The sequence below is a fragment of the Lissotriton helveticus genome, chromosome 3_1, assembly GCF_964261635.1.
Source record: "Lissotriton helveticus chromosome 3_1, aLisHel1.1, whole genome shotgun sequence".
NCBI classification, from domain to species: domain Eukaryota; kingdom Metazoa; phylum Chordata; class Amphibia; order Caudata; family Salamandridae; genus Lissotriton; species Lissotriton helveticus.
Genome location: NC_136061.1, coordinates 639,977,390 through 640,004,423, shown reverse-complemented (window position 1 = coordinate 640,004,423; position 27,034 = coordinate 639,977,390). Strand labels below are relative to the sequence as shown.

At 42.3% G+C, this 27,034-nt stretch overlaps 1 protein-coding gene across 1 annotated transcript in view; it reads left to right on the top strand.

Moving 5' to 3' along the window:
* ADGRB2 (adhesion G protein-coupled receptor B2) overlaps positions 1 to 27,034 on the top strand; it is a 1,067,283-nt gene that overhangs the window by 510,856 nt on the left and 529,393 nt on the right. The window contains exons 4-5 of the mRNA XM_078680649.1: positions 6,690 to 6,854; positions 25,423 to 25,587. Coding sequence (XP_078536775.1) covers positions 6,690 to 6,854; positions 25,423 to 25,587 — 330 coding nt within the window. The remainder of the gene's footprint in view (positions 1 to 6,689; positions 6,855 to 25,422; positions 25,588 to 27,034) is intronic.

The following is a 27,034-nucleotide window of genomic DNA, read 5'->3' as shown; positions in this document are numbered from 1 at the left end:
CCCCTCTACCGCGGACCTAGATTCTGTTCCTACCAGCGTGGTAGGAACAGGAGTAACTAATAATAGATCATACTACGCTGTACACAGAAATCGTACATCATATGTAAATCATGTGTACATGCAGTTGCTATTGTACTCTAGCCTGCAGCCAACATAGAGGTCAGACAGATAGGTTCAGACAAGACCATGAAGTCCCCTTTGCAGGTATGCAAGAGGTCACCACTATACCCATTTCTGAAACCTCATCTGGGTCAACTCAGTGTTAAGGCGGGCCCACATCTGTACTGTGATTGCCAGTCCCAGGTTCGCTTCTGCGGTGTAAGAATGATTCCTTCATGTCCGGCACAAACTTTGTGTTCATGAGGCTGCCATCAGTGCAGACAACAATCTGTCCTGTCTGTCCAAGGCTGTCCAGACTGGTCGATCAAAAGCTCTGCCTGTGTAGTCATGCAGAGTGCCTCACCACCTTTTAATTTTTCCACTTCCCATTGTGTTTGCTCTTAGGAGAGGGCGCTGCCAGAGTATCCACCCAGTCTTTCACCGCCTCCAGTTTATAAAATGAAAACGCTTTACCTTCATGCTGCACTCGCAGCTTTGCTGGATACGTCAGGCTGTACTTCAACTTGTACAGGTCTTGTACTTTTTTGGTGTAATCCGAGAAAATGGAAATGTTTCTGCCACCAAATGGGGAGGGCCCTGTACCCTGACGTACTGTAGAATGCCATCCTGCTCTCAGTAATTATACTAGCGAGCGATGAGGGTCCCCACGTCATGGTGGGAGGGCTAGTGCCTGATGTGCTCGCTCAATTGAAAGAATTTGAATAGTTGTTTAGGACACAGAGTGCTAACAATCCACTCTACCAGAAATAGTTCAGCTGATTGGCCTTCCGCCTTCCCGAGGAACGCAAGGAAGCATAGATTATTACACTTCGACCTGTCTTTTGAGTCTTCAACCCTGTCCTCTAGGCTCTCTGATTGTTTTTTCAGCGTTGATATTGACTCTTTCAGCACCCGTACTACTTGCTGCAGTTCTGAAACATTCTACTCCACAGCAGAAACCCTGTCCCCCACTTCCTGAAGGTCAGCTTGCAGGCGATAGACTTCAATTGCCACGGTGCCAATCTTTACCACTACTTCCTCTAACGAACCCTGAATTGCAGCCATCAAGTCCCCCAGAGTTGTAGCCTGCTCTTTATGCTCCTCATGCTTGCCCCCTGCCCTTAGCCAACTCTTCTGGGTGCAATCCATGAGTGTATTTGACAATCTTGTTTGGCTGCTTTGTCTTTTCCAATGTTGGTGAGCATGCTGGGGCATTATGCAGTTCACTAAATCGCACTGCTTACCAGGATCACTCCCTCTCCCATTCTGGGTGCCTTCTCTGTGCACTACGCCTTCCTGCAACAAGGCAGATCTCGGTCCACTTCTTTAGCATTGGAGGTCTCAGCAGTTGTCCCCAGTCTGGGCACTCATCATCATGCCTACGTGTGTGCCAGAGGCCAGCACAGTGCCAACGTTGGCGGCCTCCTTGTATTCCCACAGCACTGCTAACGCCGCCCGTTGTCTCCCTCAGGGCCCCCGCTGTGACGCTTTATTTTGACGGTCGCCATGTACTGCATGTGGCTCAAGCTGCATGACCCAAGTCTCCTGGACCATTGTGGCTGTGGTGCTGCCGCTCCAGGTCCCAGAAACTGCACCCCTCAGGCCTCCAGATCCCCTAGCATCTCTTTACAGGGCCCAGCCCAAGGTGGGTATGTCTCACCATAAAAAGTGCCCTCCAGCGTCAAAGTTGTTCACCGTACCTCCCTTGTTGTCCCTCGCCGCCAGCTCTTTGGGCTGCAGCGTCTCATAGCTGGCTCCTTCTGACGCCACTGGACTTCTTGATCAGGCACAACAGTCATCGAATATTTTTTGTGCAGCATTTCAGGATGTTTTCCGGTGTTGGAATGCTCCAATGTCGCCGGGTATCAGCAGGGTTTAGAAATTCCGGCAGGAGCTCCACGAGGAGTGTCTACTTGGTCATCATGTTTGGCTTCAATGCCAATAAAATGATTGGTACATGTAAATGGATGCTCACAACCCACACCCTGGAATTCAGTGAGTGTCAGAGGCATCCTCGTTCCCATTCAGATCAGGCTACCGTTTGCTCCTGGGAAGCAATCCACATCTTTTTCACACCTATTCAAATGCTAATTCGTGACTGGGAGAAGTTTGAGAGCAAATGCAAATTAATCTCCAGGAACTTCATGCCGGGAATAGGGAGCTGTCTTAAAGTAAATTTTCCTTAATAATTATAAAAAACCAGCGTGCACTGTTGAATTGGATTCTTAATAACTATAAAAATAGGTTTCATTTTTCTAGCTAGTCCCATTCTTGAGATATAGTGTTAAGATTGTAATCTGTATACTTGTTTTCTACATAGGACAGCTAGGCTTGCTACAGTGAAAAAAAGGTTTATGGTGCTAATTACTGTAAGGACATGTAAACATTTCATTTATATATGTCCTGCTTTTAAAGACCATGAACCCTTCCTTGTGGGCTACGAGGCCTATGTAGGGGTGAATTATTCATTATTTAAAGAGGGGGTTTCGACCTGCCAAAAGGGGCAATTTTCACAGGTCAGGTTGGAGTTTTGAAACTAACTGGAGCCAGGCTACAGTGGTAGGCCTGAGGCCATTTTTACAGTGTCACTGCAGTATGTTATATAATTTTGTATCGCGCCCAGCTACTCGGCAGAGTGTCCCGGCGTGTGCAGAGGTGAAGGAAAAGTGTTCCAGAAGGGCAACTAAATAAGGACGGTTTTAAGCTTTTTCTTGAAGATCACATGATCCTGAATGCTCCGCATCACCAAGGGCAAAGCATTCCAGACCAGGCTAGCTTTTCTGACAAGTGATCATCCACCCAGCCTTTGACGATAGAACCTGGGGTTCTGAAGTAGAAGATGCGAAGATGAGCGCAACTGTCTTACTGGATTGTAAAAGACAAATCTCTTCTTAAGATAACTGGGGCCCCTGCCATAGAGGACCCTGTGGGCGATGAAGAGAATTTTGAATTGAATTTGGACCTCAACAGGAAGCCAATGCAGAGAGTGCAAATAGACAAGCACACTGCCCCTGTTGGACAAACCTAGCAGAAGTCTGGCAGCATAGTTTTGGACTACCTGCAGTTTTTTTAAGTGGTAGCAAGGAATGCCCACATAGACGAGATAAAATCAAGGCACGGACCACCTTTTCTTTAGCAGGTCCTGGAACAAAGGTAAGGAACTTTCTCAGTGCTTTGAAGGTACCGAAACATGTCCCAACGAGCACCTTAACTTGTGTGGGGAAATTCTGATTCTTAGAGAACCAGATCCCTAATTTTTTGCAGGATTGTTCTCTGCGCTGGGCAAGGGGAAGCCAGTAGGCCACAGCTTGGCTCTGAAATCAGCCAGAAATGTCCCATACAAGAGAACCTCTGACTTCCCTTCATTGCACTTCAGCTGAGCCTGGGTCAGCCAGTGGAAGACGGAGGTTAGACAGTGTTGCACAGATTGGACTGATTCATCATCTCTTCCCCAAGGGAACAAGATCTGTGTGTCGTCAGCATAGGACATCACCTTAGGCCCTTATGATTCCGCTAGATAAATCAGAAGTAGATTGCACAATAGGCGCTGCAGTCCACTAGTGTCATTTAACTTACAGGCCATGGGTACATTTTGTACCATACTAGGGACTTATCTGTAATTTAAATATACCAGCTAGGAATATGCAAATTCTACCATGTTTAAGGGGGGAACACAGGGCTAATGTGCATAGAGTTTTAAAGACAGGCAAACTATGGGGTTCAATAAAAGGTGAAAAATATAGGGTGACCATACAGAAAAGGTGGATTGTGTCCTACATCTTTGATCTTACCCTATTTCACTAACAATCTATACAAACGGCTCATGTCACACTCTGTTGTCGTATGTTTTACCCGCTAAGCCGATTAGAGCACAATGCCTAGCGAATTATTGTTCTCTTCCAGTATCTGTAATACCTTCACTATACTTGACAACCGATCTCCAGGTGCATGTCCTTTCCTTTTTCACTAGTTTAGTCAAATTCCCTTCACAAATGTACTGTATATCTAGCTGTGCAATGCTTCCCACATCTTCCCTGAACAACTCGTGTGCCTGAAGCCCTAATACTATTGACGCTTTGTCATCCTCTTCTTGCCATGAGTAAATTAAAATATTACTTTTGTCTCATACTATGTCTAACTGAGAAGTACTCATCCTCAGGCTTCTTTCGAAGTGTCTGCTGGGTGTGTGCCTCTGAAAGTAGATGTGTGTATACATAAAAGATAATAGTTGACAAGCGTTGCCCATTCTCTAGGGCATAGGACTGCTGTAGTTTAGCTGATGAAAGCCATCTTGCATGTCGAAACGGACAACTCTAATCAGAAGTAAAACATCTTTAACCTCGCCAGGACCAGTTTCTTCTAAGTTGAAAAAGCGGTTAACATCTAGCTTTTATTCCCTTTTAGGTCTGCCATTAGCCTAGACATTTTGATTTTACTAAAATTATTTGTATCATTTACTTCCATAAAGCGGCTTTCAGCCAGCTCTTTTCTTTTCATCTATTGGTCTGTTATTGTGTCATTCACGTTTTGCTTCAGCCACTGAGTAACATCTCTTAAAGTGACTCCATTGCGCTCTTTCACAAGAAGCAAATCCGCACATAAGTTAGTTCAGTTCACTGCTAGGGTTCTCACTTAATTATTACTTTAGTGTTTCTTATGTTTACGCCCTGTATTTCATGCTGATATAATTTTTTTCAGACAGATTTATTCGAGTTTTTCAGGGTTTACCAGTAAATAGAGATAACATAACATAATGTATCTGGTATGATTTTTAATGGAGAATTACTATACTTGTTACACTTTTTGTATGGCTACAGCTAGTTTGCTTTCTGTGCAATTGTATGATATGCTTATATAGACTTGTAACTATGGTATTACTAATACATTATTCAAATTTACTATCCATTCTATCTAGCTTTGCAACTCTATTTGTCAATATTTGCATCTATCTATGTATCTATCTATCGGTCTGTCTGTCTGTCTGTCTGTCTGTCTGTCTGTCTGTCTGTCTGTCTATCTATCTATCTATCTATCTATCTATCTATCTATCTATCTATCTATCTATCTATCTATCTATCTATCTATCTATCTTTCTATCTATCTATCTATCTATCTATCTATCTATTATCTATCTATCTATCTATCTATCTATCTCTCTCTATCTGTCTATATCTGTCTACCTGTGTGTCCGTCTGTCCGTCCATCTTTCTATGCAATCCTTTCTATCTTGTAAACTCACTTTTAATGTATCTTGTCAACCCACTCTTTTAATCTATCTTGTCAATCCTCTCTAGATATAATAAAGGTTTACAAAACTATTGCCAAAAGAATAAGCATTAGTAAAGGCAAGAGGCTGGCAGCCAGTGCCCGACAGATTGACTTTTTAAGGTGTGGTGTTAGTTAAGACATTTTGATTTCAGCACCTAGGTGCAAGTTTTAGATCTAATTTTCTTTTTTTTCAAAGCAATTATCAGATTATTTTTAGTGTTTAAAATAATCTTTCAATTATGTTTCCCCAACAAGTTTGTAAGCTAACTTTTTAAAGTCAATATTGTGGTTAAGTTCGGCATTATGCTTTAGAAGGGTACATTTTTGTAGTAAATATCTTTGTATATTATGTACATTCAATATTTTTGTCCAGTGTATGTTGGTACTTTATGTCATCTATGTAACGTCAATATTATTGTTGATATTGTGACAAACAACAAGGGAAGATATATATTTACAATAAAATAAATTGAGAGAACAGAAATGAACTGCTCAAAACAGGCAGTAGCCATAATAATGTGCAATATTTTGTAACGTTAAGTTAGTGGGTATTGTTTAGACATGTGTGGGTTTCAGATACCTTGGAGTGTATTTATATAAACAATGAGAAGTAGGGGTCAGTGAAGATGAGAGGGAGTCCAAGTTCAAATACTGAATATCATTCTTCAAATAGCTGCCCTGCTCCAGAGAAACACCCCACTCTCCATCAAGGTGATGCTCCTTGCATTGCTCAATCCCATTTTGCTAATCCTCTATTTCAGTTATATTCTGTTGAGCAATACTGTGCATTACAGTTAATAAACACTTACTAGTGAGAAGACACTCTGGACTTGAAACTCCCTCTCAAAAACATGGCTTCCTTATTTGAGGTGCACTACTTCTGCTGATTATATATATCCGTCAGTTTCTATGCCCTCAATCCTATGATGGTTTAACTCCCAACTGAATATCTTCCTTCTCACGTCCCTCCAAGCACTTTTGGTACCCAATTACCAAATAGCAGTACGTTGTCTGCAGTTGCCAACTCTTCTTGTCCTTTCCATTATATACTGCTCAACTTGAGTTCCTTTGTGCTGGTTTGGGGCTACATTCATAAGTTGCCAAGCCTGCTTGAAAATAAATTGCAACCATTCTTTATTTGGCAGGTTTTTGTAGATAATGGCACTCCTCTCCTTTGTGAGTGATATTTTCAATAATGTTGGTCCTCTCTATTAATGTTTCTTTCTTCAGCGACTGCTTATTTGCTTTCATATTAAAATGTTTTTGTCGTGCTCTCCTTTTCTCTTCTATGGGTTCCCCCTCCCTCTCCTGGGATGTGGAAGTGGAAGGACAATGGATGGAATGGGGACCATGGAGTAGATGCTCTGTGACATGTGCAAATGGGACTCAACAGCGGACGCGAAAGTGCACTGTTACCACCCAGGGCTGGGGGGAGTGCAAAGGACCACAGGCAGATGTCAGGGAGTGTGGAAACCCTGAATGCCCAGGTAAAAAGAAGACACCTTAAAAATTATATTCTTTTATCTTTCTTAGTGGATACATAATTGTGTGATGCAGAAGGAAAATTGTGAATGCATGCATGAAGTGAAAGAAGATTGATGTTTTGTAAAAACACCTAAAAGATGCTAGAAGATAAATGTACTTTTGATGGTCATTCTTAAAAGTTCTCTAGAGAAATCTGCCTTAAAGGATCTTCAGACCCATACAGACGATCATCAGATAGTATACATGCGCCCGCAAGGGGAAAATAGGCTGTTCTAATCACAGTGCTGTATGGCCAACTGCTGAAATTTGACAAAGATAGGGTTAGGGCCCTCATGTTCGTAGACGTGAAAGCAACAATCAATACAAAATACCCTGCCATTTTAATGTTGTGGGGTTCTTGTAAGCATTGTTTTCTATCTTCTATGCACAGCTGTTATGTTGATGACACCTAGATAAGATGGGCTTCTTGGTAAATATTAGGGAAGTAACAGACTCTTTCATGATCTTTTTAGAGCTTGGTCGTTGAATGAGTCAGAGCAACTCAAGCTCTTTTCCGACAATAAACAAAGTCCTTGTACTTGGCCCTCAGACTCTTCATGTTTCAGTTGTTTATACATATTTTTATTGCTGTGTGTTGCATCTATCAGGGGCACTAGATAGTCAAACCGCAAAAACTGTGACCCATAGAAAATGGGCCTGATCTTCGGAGCGTGCTGTCTCCAAATATTGTACAGGTCGTCCGCAGCATCAAATATGGCAAGTGGGATAGCACCCTCCGCCTTCATGTAGCTATAGGAATATTTCTTTGTTCATTATACCGTTAAAATCCCCCTTCCCAAGCACTGTTTGCCTTTTATGGGGCTTCCACTAGCACCATCAATCACCTGAAGACATTCTTGTGTTAAGGGTAGAAATTCATAAATGTTCATGCAGGTCAGAGTATCGCCATCTACCATAACAGTACCATTTCATAACTTCCCTGTCTGTCTGCCCATGTTTGAAGTACTTTGTAAAGCTGTTGCTTCTTGAAGATTATAGCAACTCCCCTCGAGTACAAATCCAACAAATTTGATTCAAATCATATAACAAATCATCATGTGTTTCCCAGTAAATATGTTTTCTGTAGCATGAGTGCATCTGGACCATACCTATCAGCAGCAACATGAGAACCTGCAACTCTTTAATATTATTAGAAGCCCATTCACTTTCCAAGATAGGAGATTTAGCTCCCAGGTATCGTATTACTTTGTGTATGTCTTATACCCGTGAGTGGATCTTGTATCACAGTATCAATATAATGGACATTCTCCACTGTGCTGTGAGTAGTGAACATTAACACTCTGTGAACAGGGATGGAAACCATTGTTGTAAACTCCCCTCTTCCTCTAACCCCACACCTGAATCTGAAGCATCTGTTGGTCAACATTAAGTGGATCAACCACCTGCTTCTAGAAGTGCAAGTAATGCTAGCAATGTCTTAGTCCTGTGGTTCTTAACGTGTGGTTCTGGGCACTTGGGGATCAACTAAGCATGATTACGGGGTCTGCGACTGCTTAGAAAAATCAGATCATTAGGATGTATATAAATCTGCTTAAAAAATTAAATATTATTAACCAATCATTAGAATGTATGTAATGTATATAAATAAACCAGCAAAATGTGAAACTTAATTCATTATTTCAAATATTTTTTATTGAATGTGAGTATGTATAAAATCATACATAAAAAAATCAAATCATACATAAAATCCTCCATAAAATTATGTACAGAGAGAGAACATAGGCATATACAAAATTGTTCTAAGGGGTACGAATAGTTAGGGAGATGGAGTTGAGAAGAGTCAGGTTTGTGGAACAATCTGACATGGTGCGAGGGTTACTTGGGGTGGGTACTACTGTTTAACTCACTTACTGACTCGGTGCTTTATCAATAGAGGTAGAGTCATCTGTATTTCTAATGAGTATATTTTGGTGATCGGTTGTACAAGTTAACTGATGTGAAAAAAGAGAAACACAATGGTTTTAAAAACAATAATATATTCTCATTGGCCTGATGTGTAAACAAGCAATACTAGAAAATGTTAAAACGTTTTATAAATGGGTAGGAGTTTGAAAATGGAGGCTAAAATATTTAGTTTGCATCCTCATATTGATTCATGGGAGTAGTGCCTGTGCATCAACCAGAGTGTAATATGAGCAATGGGTGGCCCCAAGAATTTATATCAGCTTCAACATCCTATTAAAATGAACATTACATTTTGTTTTAGTTTTTTTTGTTTTGTGGTTCAAATCAACAGAATAGCTTAGAACAGGGACTCTCCAGTTTAATAATAACTCATTGGGGGTTCCCGAATTTCAGAATTATTTTTAAGTTGGGGGTCCTCAGAAGTCAAAAAGTTCAAAACCACTTTGTCAGGCCATACCAGATCTGAAACTCACCCAACAGTATAAAAATTATCTCTCTGTTCAGCCTTATAATTGCTTTGAAAATACTGTGAATTACGTCCGTTTAAGTCTTGGTGTATGGTTTGTTGTTTCACTTAGCTTAGACTCTACCATTTGCATGTTGCCCACTTCTATCTCTTATCAAGAGTTATCGTATTTCGGACCTCGATCTGAATCTGATGTATCTATAGTAGGATTATTTTTGTTAGATTGTTGAGGGATCAAACTTGCTTTCATTTTTCCTCCATCGAGATTTGCGTCTTTCCCTTTTTGCCATTTTCTTCTAATTATTGGGTGGGGTGGGTTCTCTAAATTAAAGTAGGGGTTCCCTTCTAACCTCTACCGGCCATCCGACGTCACGGTGGGCGTGTGCGGAGGATGGCCGGGGGCTGTCCATTTCACGCATGCATGGAATTCTTCCTCACCGCGGGGGAATTCCAGCCGCGTTGAAGTGGTTAACACATTTCGGTTCTCCACTCAGGCCCAGGCCATTTCAAGTGATCAGAAGAAAAACATTCTACCTTTGTCTTTGAATAAGTAGCATAGATTTAATTGAGTGTCAGTTACTGAAGTTTTGGTCAAAAAGATTTTAATTGTTTTTGAACCACTCTGATATAATCAGAAAAGATCAAAATTCTTTTTGGTTCATATTCCGTCTTTCCTTTTCATCTGACTTCCTTCAAGATCATGCCTGCATCTTTATAATTGAGGAAAAGAGCAAAGAGAGGCCCAAGCGGCGGCCTTGTAGTCAGAACACAATGTACTATTTTGATTATGAAGCAGTTGGAGAGTTTTCCTCTAGTGTGATTTGTTTCCTCTGAACCTGACCCATCTGTTCCACCTGGAAAGACCAGAAAATCCAAGTTGGTGCAACAGGACTTCCCCTCTGCTTCCTCCGTGCAGCTATTCAGTTCTGTGGATGTTACTTTCAATTCCTGAACCACAATTTAATTTCCTTGACTGTATACTCCATTTCAGAGCGAGATATCCTTCTGCTTCTGTGATCCTTTCTACTGTGGTTTGTATGCCTTGGTGCAAGTGGGCAACCTCTGTGTCCATCCCTTAGTTTCTAATACAGCTTTCAATGCTTGAATTGTTTTCAGGACCAACTTTATAACAGTGAGGCTTCCAGTTGCATTCAGATCCATATTTCGTACCACAGCTCCTATCTTGGAATATTTGTCTGTTTTCTTTTTCACGATTTTGCAGTCAGGTCCGGCTTGTCTTTAACCACGTATGTTTCGCCTGCACCTGTCTTTGTGTGATCGGCTATTTTCATAGAGAGTACTCTTGCCCCAGTTATTAGGTTGTGTTATTCCTGTCTGGTGGTCTGTATCACCCTATGATTTTTAAGATGGCTGACTCTGTGGCATATCCTTTTTTCACCAGATTAAGACACTAGGTATGGTGATGGATCAGTCATCTGATTAAACTTTTAACAGCAGCCTGTGAGAATGTATTTTCTCTTTGTAGAATTTGTTTCTGTTTTTTTCTTAATTACAACTTTCTTTTATCAATCTCGTTATGCTGGAGGAGCCTTTAGATGAGAATTGTTTGAACTTGTTATTGTGTATATATTTCAACAAGAGGGAGTCATGAATTAACTATGGCCCACCTCAAGGCACACGCTCGTTCTGGTTTATTTAATCTGAAGTCTCCACTTATTTGTTTGAGTCGGCCACAACAGCTATGCCTTGCCCACCCTTCCAGGCTGCTCTTATTTTCTTAAGTCCGCGGGCATCCGTTGCAGCTGTGGGAGGTTCCACCCACGGCCTTCCTCCTGGCTGTTCTTCCTTCCTTGGTGCTCTGCTAATCAACTGATATTAGCCTTATCACTTGGCGGCCCAGCCTGCAACTATCCTCCAAGTCTCTTTAACTTACAGGGTGCTTCACATTTGCCCTGATGTTGAGCACAACAGCGTACATCCTGGCCTGTGATCTTTCACGGCAGCACCAACGACATCCCACCATCACAAGACCTGTGCAACACCCTTGCCTACTACTTCCACCGAAAGATCGCAGACATCCACAACAGCTTTGACAACCAGACTACCACAGCACCCAACGACACCACAGACCCCTCAGTTACCACCCACAGCAACCCCCTGCTTGCCTGGACCAACATCAATGACGGCAACACCATTAAAATCATGAGCACCATCCACTCCGGCTCCCCATCAGACCCATTCCCCCACCACATCTTCAACAAGGCCAGCACCACCATTGCACCCCATCTCTGCAAGGCCATCAACATCTACTTCGAGAACATTACCTTCCCGGAGAGCTGGAAGCACGCCAAGATCAACGCCTTGCTCAAGAAACCAAGACAGACCCGAGGGACCTCAAGAACTTCCATCCCAACTCCCTGCTTCCGTTCCCGGCGAAGGTCATCGAAAAAACCATCAACAAACAGCTGACCCGCTACCTCAAGAAGAACAACATCCTGGACCAGTCCCAATCTGGGTTCCGCAGCAACTACAGCACCAAAACAGCCCTCATCGCTGCTACCGATGACATCAGGGCCCTGCTGAACAACGGCGAGACCGCGGCCCTCATCCTCCTGGACCTATCAGCCGCCTTCGAGACTGTTTGCCACCGCACCCTTCGCACTTGCCTCCATGATGCAGGAGTCTGAGGCAAAGCACTGGACTGGTCCACATCCTCCCTCTATGGCAGAACTCAGAGCGTCCGCCTACCCCCCTTCCGATCCAAAGCCACCAAGGTCATCTGCGGCGTACCCCAAGGATCATCCCTCAGCCCGACATTGTTCAACATCTACATGGCCCCGCTCGCCCACGTCGCCAGACTGCACGACCTCAACATCATCACCTATGCCAACGACACACAACTGATCCTCTCCCTCACCAAGGACCCTCTCACCACCAAAACCAACCTCCACAAAGGAATGAAAGCCGTTGCCGAATGGATGAAGAACAGCCGGCTGAAGCTGAACTCAAACAAGACCGAGGTCCTCATCCTCGACTCCACCCCCTCAGCCTGGGATGACTCCTGGTGGCCGACGGCCCAGGGAACCGCACAGACACCCACCGACCACGCACGCAACCTGCGATTCATCCTTGAATCAACACTGTCCATGACCAAGCAAGTCAACATCATCTCGTCCTCCTGTTTCAACACCCTCCACATGCTCCAAAATATCTACAGGTGGATCCCCACCGACACAAGAAGAACGGTCACCCAGGCCCTCGTCAGCAGCAGGCTGGACTACGGGAATGCCCTCTACATGGGAACACCGGCCAAAATGCTGAAACGACTGCAGCAAATACAGAACGCCTCTGCTCACCTGATCCTCGACATCCCTCCCTACAGCCACATCACTCCCCACATGAGAGACCTCCACTGGCTCCCTGTCAACAAGAAGATCACCTTTAAGCTCCTCACCACGCACACAAGGCACTCCATAACACCGGACCAGCATACCTCAACAGGTGACTCTTCTTCTCCACCCCGAAGCGCCAGCTCCGCTCTGCCGACTTCGCCCTCCCCACCGTGCCCTGCACCCGAAGAGCGCCCACCGGTGGCAGATCTTTCTCCTACCTCGCCGCCAAGTCCTGGAATGCCCTCCCCATCCTCCTACGGCAGACCGAAGACCTACTAACCTTCAGGAGGCTATTCAAGACCTGGCTCTTCGAGCAGTAGTAGCACCCCATCTACCCCAGCGCCTTGAGACCCTCACGGGTGAGTAGCGCGCTTTACAAATGTATTGATTGATTGATTGATTTCTTTGCGGCTGTTCCTCCTCCGCCCTTAATCTGCATGACCAGGCCGCCGCTTCATTTCTCTGGAGGATGCCACTCCTACCTTTCCCCTCCCAGAGGCCAGATCAGCAATTGGGTAGCAGTGGGTGAGCATCACCTCCTTCAAGGTACCTGCCTGACCTCTTACTGTCATTTCCATCAGACCACTGCAACCATCTTTCAAAGAGGACCTCCGCTTTCTGGGTTACCGCATCTTACAACTCTGCCACTTTGTGGGCCAGCACTCTTCATCTTATAGAGAGTAGGTGTCTGCTACTATATTTTGCTGTTTTTCTCTGTAGGACGTCTGTGGCTAACATCATCACTTAGGATTTTAGGTCAGTTGGAGTGTTGGAGCATCCTTTGGTGCAACCCCCATGTTCGTGGTTGCAGGAAGGCCCACAACCCCCCCCAAAAAAATCTTAATCTCGTCTTTAGTGTGTCACTTTAATTTATACTGCTTGTTGTCATTGTCTTCATGGTGTGTTCTGACCAGGACTGGACTGGGAACCAAAACCGGCCCGGCAAAGTGCTCGGGCCGGGGTCGATTTTCGGCCGATTTTGTTGCAGGGCCGATTTTGCAGCTTGCTGCATAAACAGCCCTGTAACAAAAACCGCCCCCAGGGGCCCAAAAACGGCCCCCACCCTTGCGGCGCACCGGGGGATTGCCTGGTGCCCACAACGGCCAGTCCGGCCCTGGTTGTAACACAAAATATATAAAAAAATAAGTTTCTTCCTTCAAAAACCTGTAAATAACCAGTCTCCACAGGACCTTATGAAGTACAACGCATCACCAAAACCCTGGGCACAACTGTGCACAACCTTAGGTCTGTGGAATTTAACGAAATATCTACTTGTCCATGGGGCAGGTTGCTTCATAAATCTACTTGTCCTGTAACAAAATCCACTGGTCCCTTTGGTGCCATGTAGTGCAGCGACAGAATATGGCAGCAATCTCATTATATAAGTGCTCTGATATAGCCTCTCTGTTTATGCCAGTAGTGTTTGAATACCTGCAATCCCCTTATGTTGCCACGTTTCCGAGATCTACATACTGGGGCTGAAGGTAGTGTTATGTTATGTTATGTTAAAATTTCTTATAGAGTGCACATACACCGATTGGTTTCTTGTGGTAAGCAATAGTTCCAGGGTTCGAATGCCCTTTTGAGTCTGTGTAATACTACTATATTGCATGTTTTAAGTGTTTTCAACAACTCTTCTCAAATCTTTTCCCATACTGAGTAATGTTGGAAATTTACTTCTGAAAATGGCAGACATAAACCTTCTTCCAGAGTTGGGAAAAAAGTGGCTGGAGGGAAAGTGAACTTGCAAACACTCAGGACCCGATTCACAAAAGTCATTTGAAGTACAATCCTAACTTTATGACTTTCGGTATTCACAAAGGGCATTTACTAGTAGTAAAGTTAGGATTTTGTCTCAGTTATACTTAAGTTTTGGTCTTAAGTTTAACGTAAGACCAAAACTTAAGTTTAACTGAGACAAAATCCTAACTTTACTACTCGTAAAGTTAGGATTTTGTCTCTGATTACTTTTGTGAATCGGGCCCTCAGATTTTAGCTTGAGCAAATCTGCACATGCCTATTTTCTCATGCTGAAATGCAGTTCACAAATATTTTCTAGATGTGCTATTTCCTGCCCTACGTTTGTAAATTCTTGGGAATTCACTAAAGCCGTATAGCTGCACTTAATGCATGGACATATACCTTGGGAGGCACTTTTGAGACTTTCTTTAATAATTGGGCCCCTAATTTAGTCTGGCATTGACTGTGATTTTTTGCGTTTATTAAAATGTTGTCTCTCTGTATTGGCTGGCTTCACTGTGAGTGAAAGCATTCTGCTCTTTTGCAAAAAGCATATCGGCACACAAATGGCACACAAATTAGTTTTGTTCAGTGCCAGTAACTACTGTGGCAGTGTGTGCTTTTTGAGACCAAAAACAATTCTTGCTTTTGCCAATGTTATAATGATGAGGGCCCAGCAGCTCCTACACCAATCAGGTTTTACAAAAACCAAGCCAACACAAGTCACACATTGAGAAAAGTAAAAAGCTAACCACCGATTTCAAACCTACTGGCTTTGCTAATGCTTGTTTATTTTTCCCTCTATACTCTTATTATAGTTACACTGATTTTGCATTATGAATATTTTTAGGAAATATTAGCATGCATCAACACATTACTTAATGATGTTTCAAAGAAATGGTACCTTAAATTTTACAGCAGTTTAGCAAACAGTTGTTTTCCTGCTTTCATTTTTTTATGACATTTTTATTTTGAAAGCAAAGAATCATGAATCATGCTTTCAAGCCTCTGCGAATATTTGCATCAAACCAGAGAGCATTCTGGGTGCTTTGTACTTGGCCTCATATTGCTAAACCTTGAAAATGTGTGTACACATTTTTATACGGGAACCACTGTCCGTATTGCAGTCGGAGCTTACAATATTTACTTGGAGCGCTCACCTTAAATATAAAGGCTTACAATTAATGAACCATAAATGCAAGTTTGATCTGCATTATCATATGGGAAAAAATATTACCTTAACTGCAGACAGTGCCCTTCTCTGATCCATAATGTGGTACTGCAAACTGGCAGCCAAAGGGTTTGTGCTGCAGGGAGCTGAGCATACTTGTCCCAAGGACGAAATACACATTAAAACGTGTTGCACTTGACCCCAAACAATATGTCATGGGCTGTGGGCTATAGGAAATCCACATCCCTGCTGCCATTTTCAGTAGTAACAAACCATATATATACAAGAACACATATCGAATTGCATATACCTACCACCCATAACATATTAAAACTCGGGATCTAATATATAATTTTTACCAATTTGTCTCATCAGTAAACCCTACATTGAGAAACAACATAAAATCAGTTAGTCACTTTGCTTGGCGTTTCCACAGAAGAAATATGATGTAGATACAGTTTTCACTCGTTGATGCTAGTTATAATGGATGGTGTGCAAGGTGTATCCAGAAACGAAAATGAACTCCCCAACTCTGTATATCATCACACAAAACTTTCCTATTTTCTATCTTTATTTGCTGAATCTTCTCTTTGTTTTCCACCCAAGAACACCATTTGCCACCAAACTTAAAATCCCTGAGGTATTTGTCTCAACACAAATATACGCTTCTTTCCTTATGTATTAGTCAATATCCAAGGTAAATTCCAACACACTCCAAAATCATTGAAAGTGAAATAAAAAGTTAAAATGAATAAAAAGCAATGATCTCAGCATCATTGTAGATTGGCCTTTACCTGGCTCCATATTCATGTTTGAGAAGTATTGCATAAGACTCAGTGGAATCCCTTGAACCAATCCGCTGGAAAAAAGAAAGCAGGTGCAGTTGAAAATTAAATGCAGTCTAGACAAGTGTTTGGGAGATGCCAAAGAGTACCATTCACCTAGAAACACGGAAATCCAAACACAAAAGCAAAAAAACGATCAAGATTAAATTGATGTTCTCATAAAGGAATGCTATAATAGGCCCATATGCCAAATCATGTCTGTTCTCTTCGGAAGAATCCAACAGCCTTTCTAAGCTGTTTAGAGAAAGCACATTCTAGGTTTTTCTTAGCAGAACCTATGAAATACAGTTAAAAGATAATTCCGTTTCATCTGCACGTGATTGCAGAATGCTTGTTATCCTATCAACCTGAAGAAACAAGTTGAAAACTGCCCTTTGCCTGGCTCCATATTCATGTTTGAGAAGTATTGCCTAAGACTCAGTGGAATGCCTTGAACCAGTTCGGACTGAAAAAAAGAAAGCAACATTTAAAAAAAAAATCACATATGCAAATTACACAGACAAGACAAAAATAAATGACACATAACAAACACTCTCAGCTAGTACATTGCTCATTGGGAAGAGTACAAGTAGCTTTCTCTACCTAACCCGTTTAGCTATCGTCAGTCAAACGAGCATCACAAAATGACTGGACTCTTTTCAAACTTGTATACTCCCATGCAAAATAACTATCTGTTACCACATCTGATAAAAGGACACAGTTCAGACGTCGTTTTGCACAAAATGTTATTCCTAACATAGTTATTCCAGTGTCTACCCTCAAAAATAATTACTTTATTTCTACCGATTCCTCTTTGACATTTCATAAGAATTCCTATCGCCTTTTCAATCAGCAGAGTTCAGACTCTCAGCGACCTTCCTCTTCCTCCCTCTGTCATCCACATAGTCAAGATGAACATTGGGTGGAAGCCATCCAGGCGCATCAATGGGGCTCGATAGAGGAAGATGTCACGCTCATCAGGGGGTACCCTTTTATATACTATAGATTTGTTCATGCCATGCACACTATTTTCAACATTATAACTGCGGAGTCTCTGGCCAGGAGGCCTACATGCTCCACTCTAGGTCTGATGTGAGTAATCTCCAATTACAAACTCATGGATGGAATTGATCCTCTCTTTCCATGTCCTGGAGTGTCTAGTAAACAAATCTTTCTTGCCTTCTGAAGGTTAAACCCAATGGTGTCAAATCGCTGCTCAGCCACAGCCTAGCAAAATCTGTCATCGGTAATGTCCTGTCCCTCTGAGCTCTGCATCGCCACTATTCTCTCCAGCAGTACCCAGAGAGCCCTTAATACCCCAATGCTTCTTACCTGTGCATCTTGTACTGCAAGGGCAGAAGAGTTGTGTCACTGCAGCTAAGTTTTCTAGGCAATCCTTTCGCCCTGGCCAAACACAGTCAAAGCTCCATGTATGGTAAAGGCTAACAATGTACTGTGGCCTCTTTTTCACTGTGAGCCGAGTCACTAAGAGCACAGATGGGGACTTCTGGTTGCTTTTACCGTGGAAGGCACCAGAGATGCCTCTAGCACCTTGAGATACATAGTATTACCAAATCCTTTTCAGAGAAAATAGTGGTGCTTTCTCCTGCCATAGAAAGGATAGAGAAAGGATAGAGTCAAGAATAAACTGTTCTACAACAGTGGTGGCTGGAAGTACAAAAATATAGGAGGGCACCAAGCAACCAACTCACCTTAATGATGCTCCTGCTTGGTATGAAACTCCCGGCGATCAGTGGCGGCTCCTCGGGGGAGTTCTGCGGGGTTAGGGAGGGGAAGGATTGAGGTACTAAACTCCGGCATACGGCCGAACAGAGTTAAGTAAATAAATAAATAAATAAAATGAATTACATTGCGCACGCTGCATCGCCATTTGGCGTTGCAGCGTGTGCAATGTAATTCGTTTTATTTATTTAACTTCGCTCTGCTGAATGCCGGAGTTTACTACCCCCCACCCTGCCCCTCCCCTGCCCCGCCCAACCTCCCCACAGCACTCCCTCGAGGAGCTGCCACTACCGGCGATGCTGGTCTCAAGTCCAAGAGGAAGAAAGGAAGGACTTTACTTCCTGCCCAGTGGAACACGACTCCTGACCAATCCTGGAGCTGCAATCAGCATGGCAGCAGCTCCAGGATTGGTGTAAGGAGGCTAATCCAGCGCTCATTTTGAGTCAGGAGACCCATCCCAGCAATCACCTGGCTGTTTTACAGCCGGGGGATTGCTAAGTGTGCAATGTGCATGTCGGGCTGGCTGTAGGTAACCAGCTGGCCAACCCGACATGCGCACTGAAAGGGGCAGCAGTAATCCTGCAACAGCAGAATGCATCCCCGCCCCCCTGCCTCACGATCACACTGTACACATCACTAGCTGGTGGTAAATATATAAAATGGCACTATTATGCCATTTTATTTATTAGTGTTTGGCTGCTACACTCACGGTGGGGCGACGCTCATTCACCCTTTAGGTGGAGCTACCCCTATCTATAAATTCCCCCTACTTAGTGAACAGGTTATCGATAACCGGAAGTTAAGGTTATGACAGATGCACACATTAGTGGATGACATCAAGAGAGGGATAGGATATTAAATAGCAGTCCGCATACACGGAAATTTAGTGTGTCTGGTTGGTTGTACTCTGAACTACAAAGCTGGAAGATATGTCTTTTGTATATCAGGTTAAACAAAAACAAACTGTGCATGTGCATATGAAGTTACTTTTACATATTAACCCTTATTTTGAGGTAGAAAGAAAGACATTATGCTTGAATACTCTACCATCTGCACATAGTAAGGGCTAGGCCGGTTGGGGAAGAAGCAATATATAGATGAGGCTTTCAAAGGATGTAGTTCATCGAGCAGTAACATTCCTACAGAGAGGATTGAAAGGTAAGAGGAATGAGCAACAAGACAGAGGATAAGGTTGGAGAAACTTTTAAATCACTGTGTACACTACAAGAATCTAATACATGATATATGATGCATGGTTATGCATGTATATGTCATATGACTATAAATAAAATATAACATGAAATTCTAAAAGCCTACAAACTAATACGCCATCTCGTTATGACAAAAGGCTGCGAGCCCTTTCAGGCACAAGGCTGGTCTGCTATTTCTGACTGTGTCCAAAGTCTAACCACCACTTAAAATCGCACAGTTCTCAAGCACTGGCTTTCTTTTATAGAACCTTTCATCCCAAATCGTATCTGATGGAGGGAAATAAAGCTGTGCTTGTTACTCTATGAAATGGTAATTAGCCTTTCCTTATTTTTGGTGCCTGCAACACTTCAATAATTCACACCAGACATTTTATTCCCATGGCAATCACTGTGCTCAATATAATCACGTGAGAGATTCTAAGAAGGATATATATATAGACTGTGCATTATAGCCTATTATTTACTAATGCAGAGATTTCATTGGTTACCAGTAAAGCAGCACATTAGGGAGCGGATTCTGAGTTCATGACCTGGTATATGCATTTAGATATACATTTTCATTTCATCAGGATTTGTCAGTAAAGATGCCTTTTAGAGGTGTAATGGTATTTTTCCATTTACAGAATAAATTCAAATAAGTATTGTCTTCGTCCTCGAAGAATGACAGTTGCTTAAATTCTGAGGCCACTCTGTAAAGGTTTTAGTATCATCAGGATTCTTGAAATCAGACCCTCTTGATGCAGTTAGTGCAATGTAAGTGCAGGTCAGTCAGTAAAACATTTTGCCCTACTTCACTGTTAATATTATCTATAACTACCATGTATCTCTGATTAAAACATGCAGTTATTATTAGCTTTATAAATATTCTCAATATTCTGAGACTGCAATTTCATGGTGGCAATCACATCCTGATGGAACCCATGTGGCAATTCAGAAACACAACTGGATATAAAAGCAGCCTTTATTTCAAAAAGATTCTTTGTCATCCTATTGCTTGACATAGAACATAATATGCCCAGATATTTCCTTTTCATGATGGATAGATAAATATAGGCATTACAACATTTTTTAAAGGTTGTGGAAACCGATGATCTGCCAAAAAAGGTAGAAATACAGTAATTCTTCCTCTCTTTCCCCTTGCCTCACTAGTGTACGGGGGAATGTTGCATTTCTGATGCGGGAGTTACCACCCACACAGCATTTGGATAGCTGAACCATCACCAGTTAAAATGGTGTTTGAGGACATACACGGTTTTGGTAGCCTCTCTGATAAAATTGCTTTCTCCATCCATTCTGTGCAGGAACTCCGCTGTAACTATGGTGGTCACTGACAGAAACCTCATAAAATGTCCCCTACTGCTCGGAGATCACTTCCAATTTATTTTTTAATCCTCATGTGATCATGCGATTCTTCCTTGGACTGTTCCGAATTGTCATCCAGAAGGATTGACTTTACTTTGCAGAGCAAAGCCATTCGGAGCTGTGGTCTTACCTTGAATATTTTGTGGAAGTCCAGTGTCTAGTTGTGCCATTAAGTAGTCCAGCTACATATAATCTTGCTATTGCTGGACCTTGTTGGCCAGTAAGACTTCAGGTGTTCAATTTTAGATTGAAGAGTACTAGTGAGTGTTGAGTCTTTGTTATACCAAATGTCATGCAGACAGGGTTATATCCTAAGTATCTTAGCTTTTCCAGCCAGGCTGCATTCTTAAGATTTGACTGAATCCATTCTAGAGCAATACTGTCGATGCCCATTTACCAAGCATGGGTGTTAAACAGAATACGATGATCATTGTTGTGTTAAATATGTGTGATTTTAAAATGAGTGCTTTGTCTAAATCATAGTACATTGGGCACCTGTGCTGTTGTGTTGTCGTGTGTTCTCTGCGGGCTCAGAAGTTGGGAGGTAGGTACAGGGAGAAGCTAGGTATTGCTTAGGCATTGGCATGCAACAAAACTCATGTTAGAACCCTTCAATAATATACATGGTTATGCTGCCAGCTGGAGGTCCAACAGGCTGATGTACATTTCAGTGGATAAGGGACACTTGAATCCATCTGTAAATGTTCACATCCAAAACTGTATAGGGAAAAACAGGTGCCTGGCTTTATATCTGCAAGAGAGATGCCTTCTTGAAAGGCAATGATTCTATGAATGTACCTCTTTGGGAACTTTTGCTAAAAAGTGCTCCGAAAAAAAGAACCTCAAAGTGCCTAAAGTACTCACTAAATGAATACCTGTGACCTCTGCCTCTGCTTCAAAAAATTGGATCACCTTTCTTGAAGCAGCCTCTGACCAACCATTTGGTGCTGTGCCTGAAATGTATTTCTAAAGATTGGCAACAACCGATTTCCTGTCATATTTCCTGCTGAAACAGTCATGAACAGGAGCCTCGTTTATGATGAAGAAGGACAAGCCATCTGCTTCCCGGTTGCTTTCGTCAGACCTCACTTCACTGACTATCTCTTTTTTCACAGGCTAGTCAATGTTCATGTCTTCGTCGATAATCTTGTTGATGCGATCCTCATCAACAAAGCCCCCCTTAATGTTGAATCTCATCGAAATACATATTGTTGTTAAATGCCAGATTGGTTGTACAGCACAACCCAGCTTGGGGAGGGGTCTGTTGATTTATTTCAAGTAATTGGTATTTACCTGAGACTGACAGCTCCACTTCTGCATGAATGACCGCCTTCTCCATTACTCAGCCAACCACCTCTGAAACCTCTAGCTCTTCTAACTCCTCAGCCAGCTACAGTAAAGCCTCTGTCCACAACTCATGATGTGCACATTGCTCCAGCTTCAGAATATTTGAATGATGATAGCATAGAAGTAAATGAAGATCAGGACTTGGAAGATGGAGCAGAAGAGGAAGTTCGAATCCAGAGCGTACTTTGAGAAGGTGGTTCCAGTGAGGCTCTTCAGCGTTCTCTTTTTGGGGACCTAGACATAGTTTTCCTAAACTGGCTTTGATCCAGGGCAAGAGAGAGAAAACCACAAAAGAGAGAAAGAAAGAACAAGATAGAAAAACAGTAACAAAGAGAGAAAGTAGTAATGAAAAAGAACATGCAATAATGAGATTAAGTGGGAGGGAGTGTCCGGTGGTGGATTAAAGACACATGAGGTGGAATTCAGACTTTGTAACCTTGGTATTTGGCATACCACCCTTTCATAGCGCCAGCTGCCATCTTCTGAGCAAATCTTTAGTCCCCAGTACATCTTCTCTTACAAACTGAGCAATGTACGCATCCCGATGCCAACACTGTCAGTGTCACTAACTATCTGGTTGTCTGTGCGGATTTGCTTTTTGCAGATAATGGCCCGGGATCACCTTGTCATGTAGGGTCTGCCCTGGACGATATTTTGATATTTCATGCTCCAATTGAAAGAGAGACCGAGAATTTTGGCCATCTCATCACAACAGCAGATCAGCTGTTTCCTCTAGGATTGTAAGGAATAATTCAGAAATTCTATGAAGCTGATCCCCATTCTGGACTTCATCAGGCACAAAGTACTTAAATCGAAGTGTCCAACATATTTGAGGCTGTGCACTATTGTGTGTCAGAGGTCACTTATGCCATACTCAGAAGAACCTAAAATTCAATTTCTGTGTCAACGAGCATTACTATCAGGTGACTCCATAAAAAGCATTTCCCATGAACTGGGGCAACATTAACACATACATGTTGCCTCCATTTTTCCTGGTCCCGAGAAACCTCGCCAAAGCAAATAGAGCCAAACGCCCATGCACGGGAGATGAAGTATTGGCACACCAAGTTATTACGGATGTATGACGTTACAACGCATACTTTTACCACGCATACCTTTACAACGCGGTTTTTACCACGCATACCATTACAACACATAGCGCTTAGAGGTGCTGGATAGTGGTAAGTATAATTTTCTATTCCAACTCCAGTCCCCGTGGACACTAGGTAAGGTGTTGGATAGAAAATTAAACGTATTCCCTATCCTAGAGCGCCCCAGCGCAATGCGTTGTAATAGTAGCGTGGTAATACCTGCGTTGTAATGGTAGTGTGTTGTAAAAATTTCGTTGTAAACGTTGCATACCAGTTATTACAGCTGTCGAGTGCTCCACTGTTCACATTTAAAGTACATCCATAACTTCTGTCCAGAAAAAAGGCCCAATATTTCATCACGATGTACGGTTCTTGAACCTCATAACATGGCTTCTGTTTACTTTGTACATATCAATAGTCCCAAAGACTTCACACTTGACATTTACCTCAAAGACCTGCAATGCTCATGTTGGAGCAAAGAGATTCTGTATTTGAATTATGTGATTCTATATTTGGTGTGCGCATTAAGGCCTACATTCATTATCAATGCAACAGTATCACATTCTACCACACCTGATCCACCTAACCAAATCTGGCCTCGGGCACACCTTCTGGTGGCTATCTCGAGGTACAGATGTTCTTTTTCGGAGTCATTCTTTTCACAAGGAGTTTTAGATCCGTTCATTACTCTGCTATTAATCTTAGGGGGAGGGGATTAATAACAGTGATTAATTTCGTGATCCTATTTTTTTTGATATGTCATTTTACCTGCAACCTAACCCCCAGTGTAACTCTCACGATGTAATGGCAACACACCTTATGCTAGTTGATAAATGGGATTGCTTTGATTTAAGCCTACTGTGGCTTACACTCAGAGGACTGAAGAGACCACAAATTAATGATAAGTTAATCAATACTTGTTGAATTTCTGCACAGTAGTAAACAGCTCCACTACATAAAATCACTAATCCCAAGTACATTACAGGAGTGGGAGAAGACATCAAAAATTCTCAGCTCTATTTCTCCACCTAAAAATGTCAGATGAAGTTCCTATTGCAGGAAGAATAAATAAAGACTATGGGGCCGATTAACATTGCGGAAAGCCCGTCACCGCCAGCTATGCCGTGGCGGTCCTTTCGCAATCGTACCGCGATATTCCCCCCACCACATTAAGATGGCGGAGGGAATCATGCTCAGACCGTGGTGGACACAAAGACCGTCCGCCAATAGTCCGCCAAAAGTAATCATTCCGATTGCCAGGCGGACGGTTCAGGGAGCATGAAATGGTGGCGGTGCCTAGCAGGCACCGTCCACCAAATCATGATACTGGACACATCCGGCCTTTCCATGGCGGCGATACCGCCATGGAAAGGCTGGTGGGAATTAGTTACAGGGGCCCATTGCGGGCAACCCTTGGGTTGGGGGAGTTTAGGGGGCACGGGAGGTACCCATGGTACCCCCCTACATTTCACAGCACTACGTAGTGTGCTAAATGTTAAATGGCAGGATGCGACCTCCATGGTGGCGGTCGCATCCTGATCTGGTGTGCGGGACCTCTGCATGTATGGCGGACGGTGCTAGTCTTCACCAGGATGGCAGATGGACTCCAGTCTGTCCGCCATCCTAATGACCCCTTATGTAAGCAAGCTGCAGTATAATGATGTGTCCCCATTTTTCCCGATGTATGTATATTTACATTTCGAAGTCTAATGTGATTGTGTTTAAGGTCAGTGGTTTCGTAGTGACCCTGGATCCGCGTTATTCTTGAATGCATCTTTCTGTATATATTGTACACAAACTTGGAGATTCATAATTGGTACTTTGAGCCTGTTGAGTGCCATCTTGGGACTTGTTCTGATATAACACTGGTTCACTGTTAAATTGTATATTACTGCTAATTTTTAAAAAGAAACACATAGGTCAGAAGCCGTCAAGTGAAAGAGCGATGTCATGATCTATTGTAGATTCTGGTACATCACATTATCCAACAAAAATGGATGTCATTTATCTCATGAAAAGGACAATTGAAAAAATATTTTACAAAGGAGAACTTGGTTTAAGGATTGTGTGTTCATCAGCCTCCAATTCATTAACACTGCATTCCACTGCAAATGTGCAAACCCATTTGCCTACATATAGGCATATTGAATTTGGGTCCCTTATCCCCTAATGTTTCTTACTTCGTTGTTTGCCTTCCCACTGACATCTTCATATTCTTGTTGGCAGAACCGTTAACAGTGTGCTTGTTCTGTTTTATTTGTGGGTTGATACACTGAGTGTATTTCTTTTCTTTTTAGCTGATGGCAAGTGGGGTCCATGGAACCAGTGGAGCCTATGTTCAAAAACGTGTGATGCGGGTTGGCAGAGGCGTTTCAGAATGTGCAAAGGAACTGGTGTGCAAGGCTATCCATGTGAGGGTTCGGGAGAGGAGGTCCAAACATGCAATGAGAAAAAGTGTCCAGGTACCAATCGATGCTGAAAATAAGATTTAAATCAAATTTTGGGAATATAGGGTTCTACGTTCCATTACAAAAGCAAGGTTCCACCAACAAGAATGAAGTACATTGATATCATTTCCAGCATTTCAGAGAAAATAATCATTGGTTGTTTACATTCTCCATTTCTTATCGTTGCCTCATATATTCTCTGCAGGACGAAGGCCATGGTGCTGCACTGCTGCCAAGCCTTTGCCAGTGTTTGTGGGCCCCTTTGTACCATTCATCATCTCATGATCTCCATCCTGTTGTAAGTGTTTTCATCTTCATCACAAACACGATTGACCCACCTTCTGACCTTGGTTCTCCTTTGGAGTCTATTTTAAACTACTGGTATTTGAAGCTTGACTTACACACGTGTGTATTCTCCCATCTTTCAGCATATACAGCTGCATTCATGAGCCTTCTGCATTCTTTGTCTTCTCTATCAGCCCCCCCCCCCATGAGTGGAAAAACTCCTAACTCTTTCATCTCATTTCCAGATTCTAAGGCTTGCTGTTGTCTGAGTCTGTGACCCTTCATTCATATAATCCTTTTTCGTGTCCTTTGTCCTTTTTTATTTTGTTTTATTTAATTTTTATTTTTTTTGCATAGAGTACTTTAATTTCCTGTGGGCGGCCAGTGCTTTATTTGTAAAAAAGGAAAAAAGAGGTGGCAAAGATTTCTTCAGAAGCACGCGATTGTTGAAATTAAGCACTGCCTATGGCTTCTCGTTCTAACATCATTCACATTCAAACCCATCCTGCATGATATTTATGTTTTAAAAAATAGCTCCTTCTCCGTTTCCCTGAACCTCGCTTTCTATTCCATCCTGTACATTTGCTAATGTTGACCTCTATTTTTTCTTTCATTGGTCTCTCCCGATTTAGCAATAAATTCATATCGTGTATGAACTTGTGATATTGTTTACCATTCTTCAACATTGTAGCTTTCACAATGTTGCATGATATTTCCTTAATTCTCCTTCATTACATCTTATTTATGTGTGTATAGTGGAATAGATCTGCCCATTTGTGGGATCACAAAACGTTTACATTGTTAAAAAAATGTCGACCTTCAGTCAATATTGTTTTAAAGCACTCGTTAAGAACTAAACTTTTTTAGTGTACGAGATTACATATGAATTCCCGATCAAAAAAGAAAAAAAAGTAGACATGGTGTAGAAATGCACCATCTGTTTAACACATAATTTTGACAGTGTCGCTTTAAGGTTTCAACGATGCCCACTCTCTACTGTATGATGAGGTGGTTATTTTTACGCTTTGTAGTGTAAATAGGATTAACAACATTGGCCTCTAGTCTGTTTCGTATTTATGTATAAAATGTGTTCCAGTTGAATATTTTTTAATTTCATTCAACTTTGTTGAATCTTTGTACCTGATTTGGAGACTTTTTTTGAGTTACAGTTTATCTT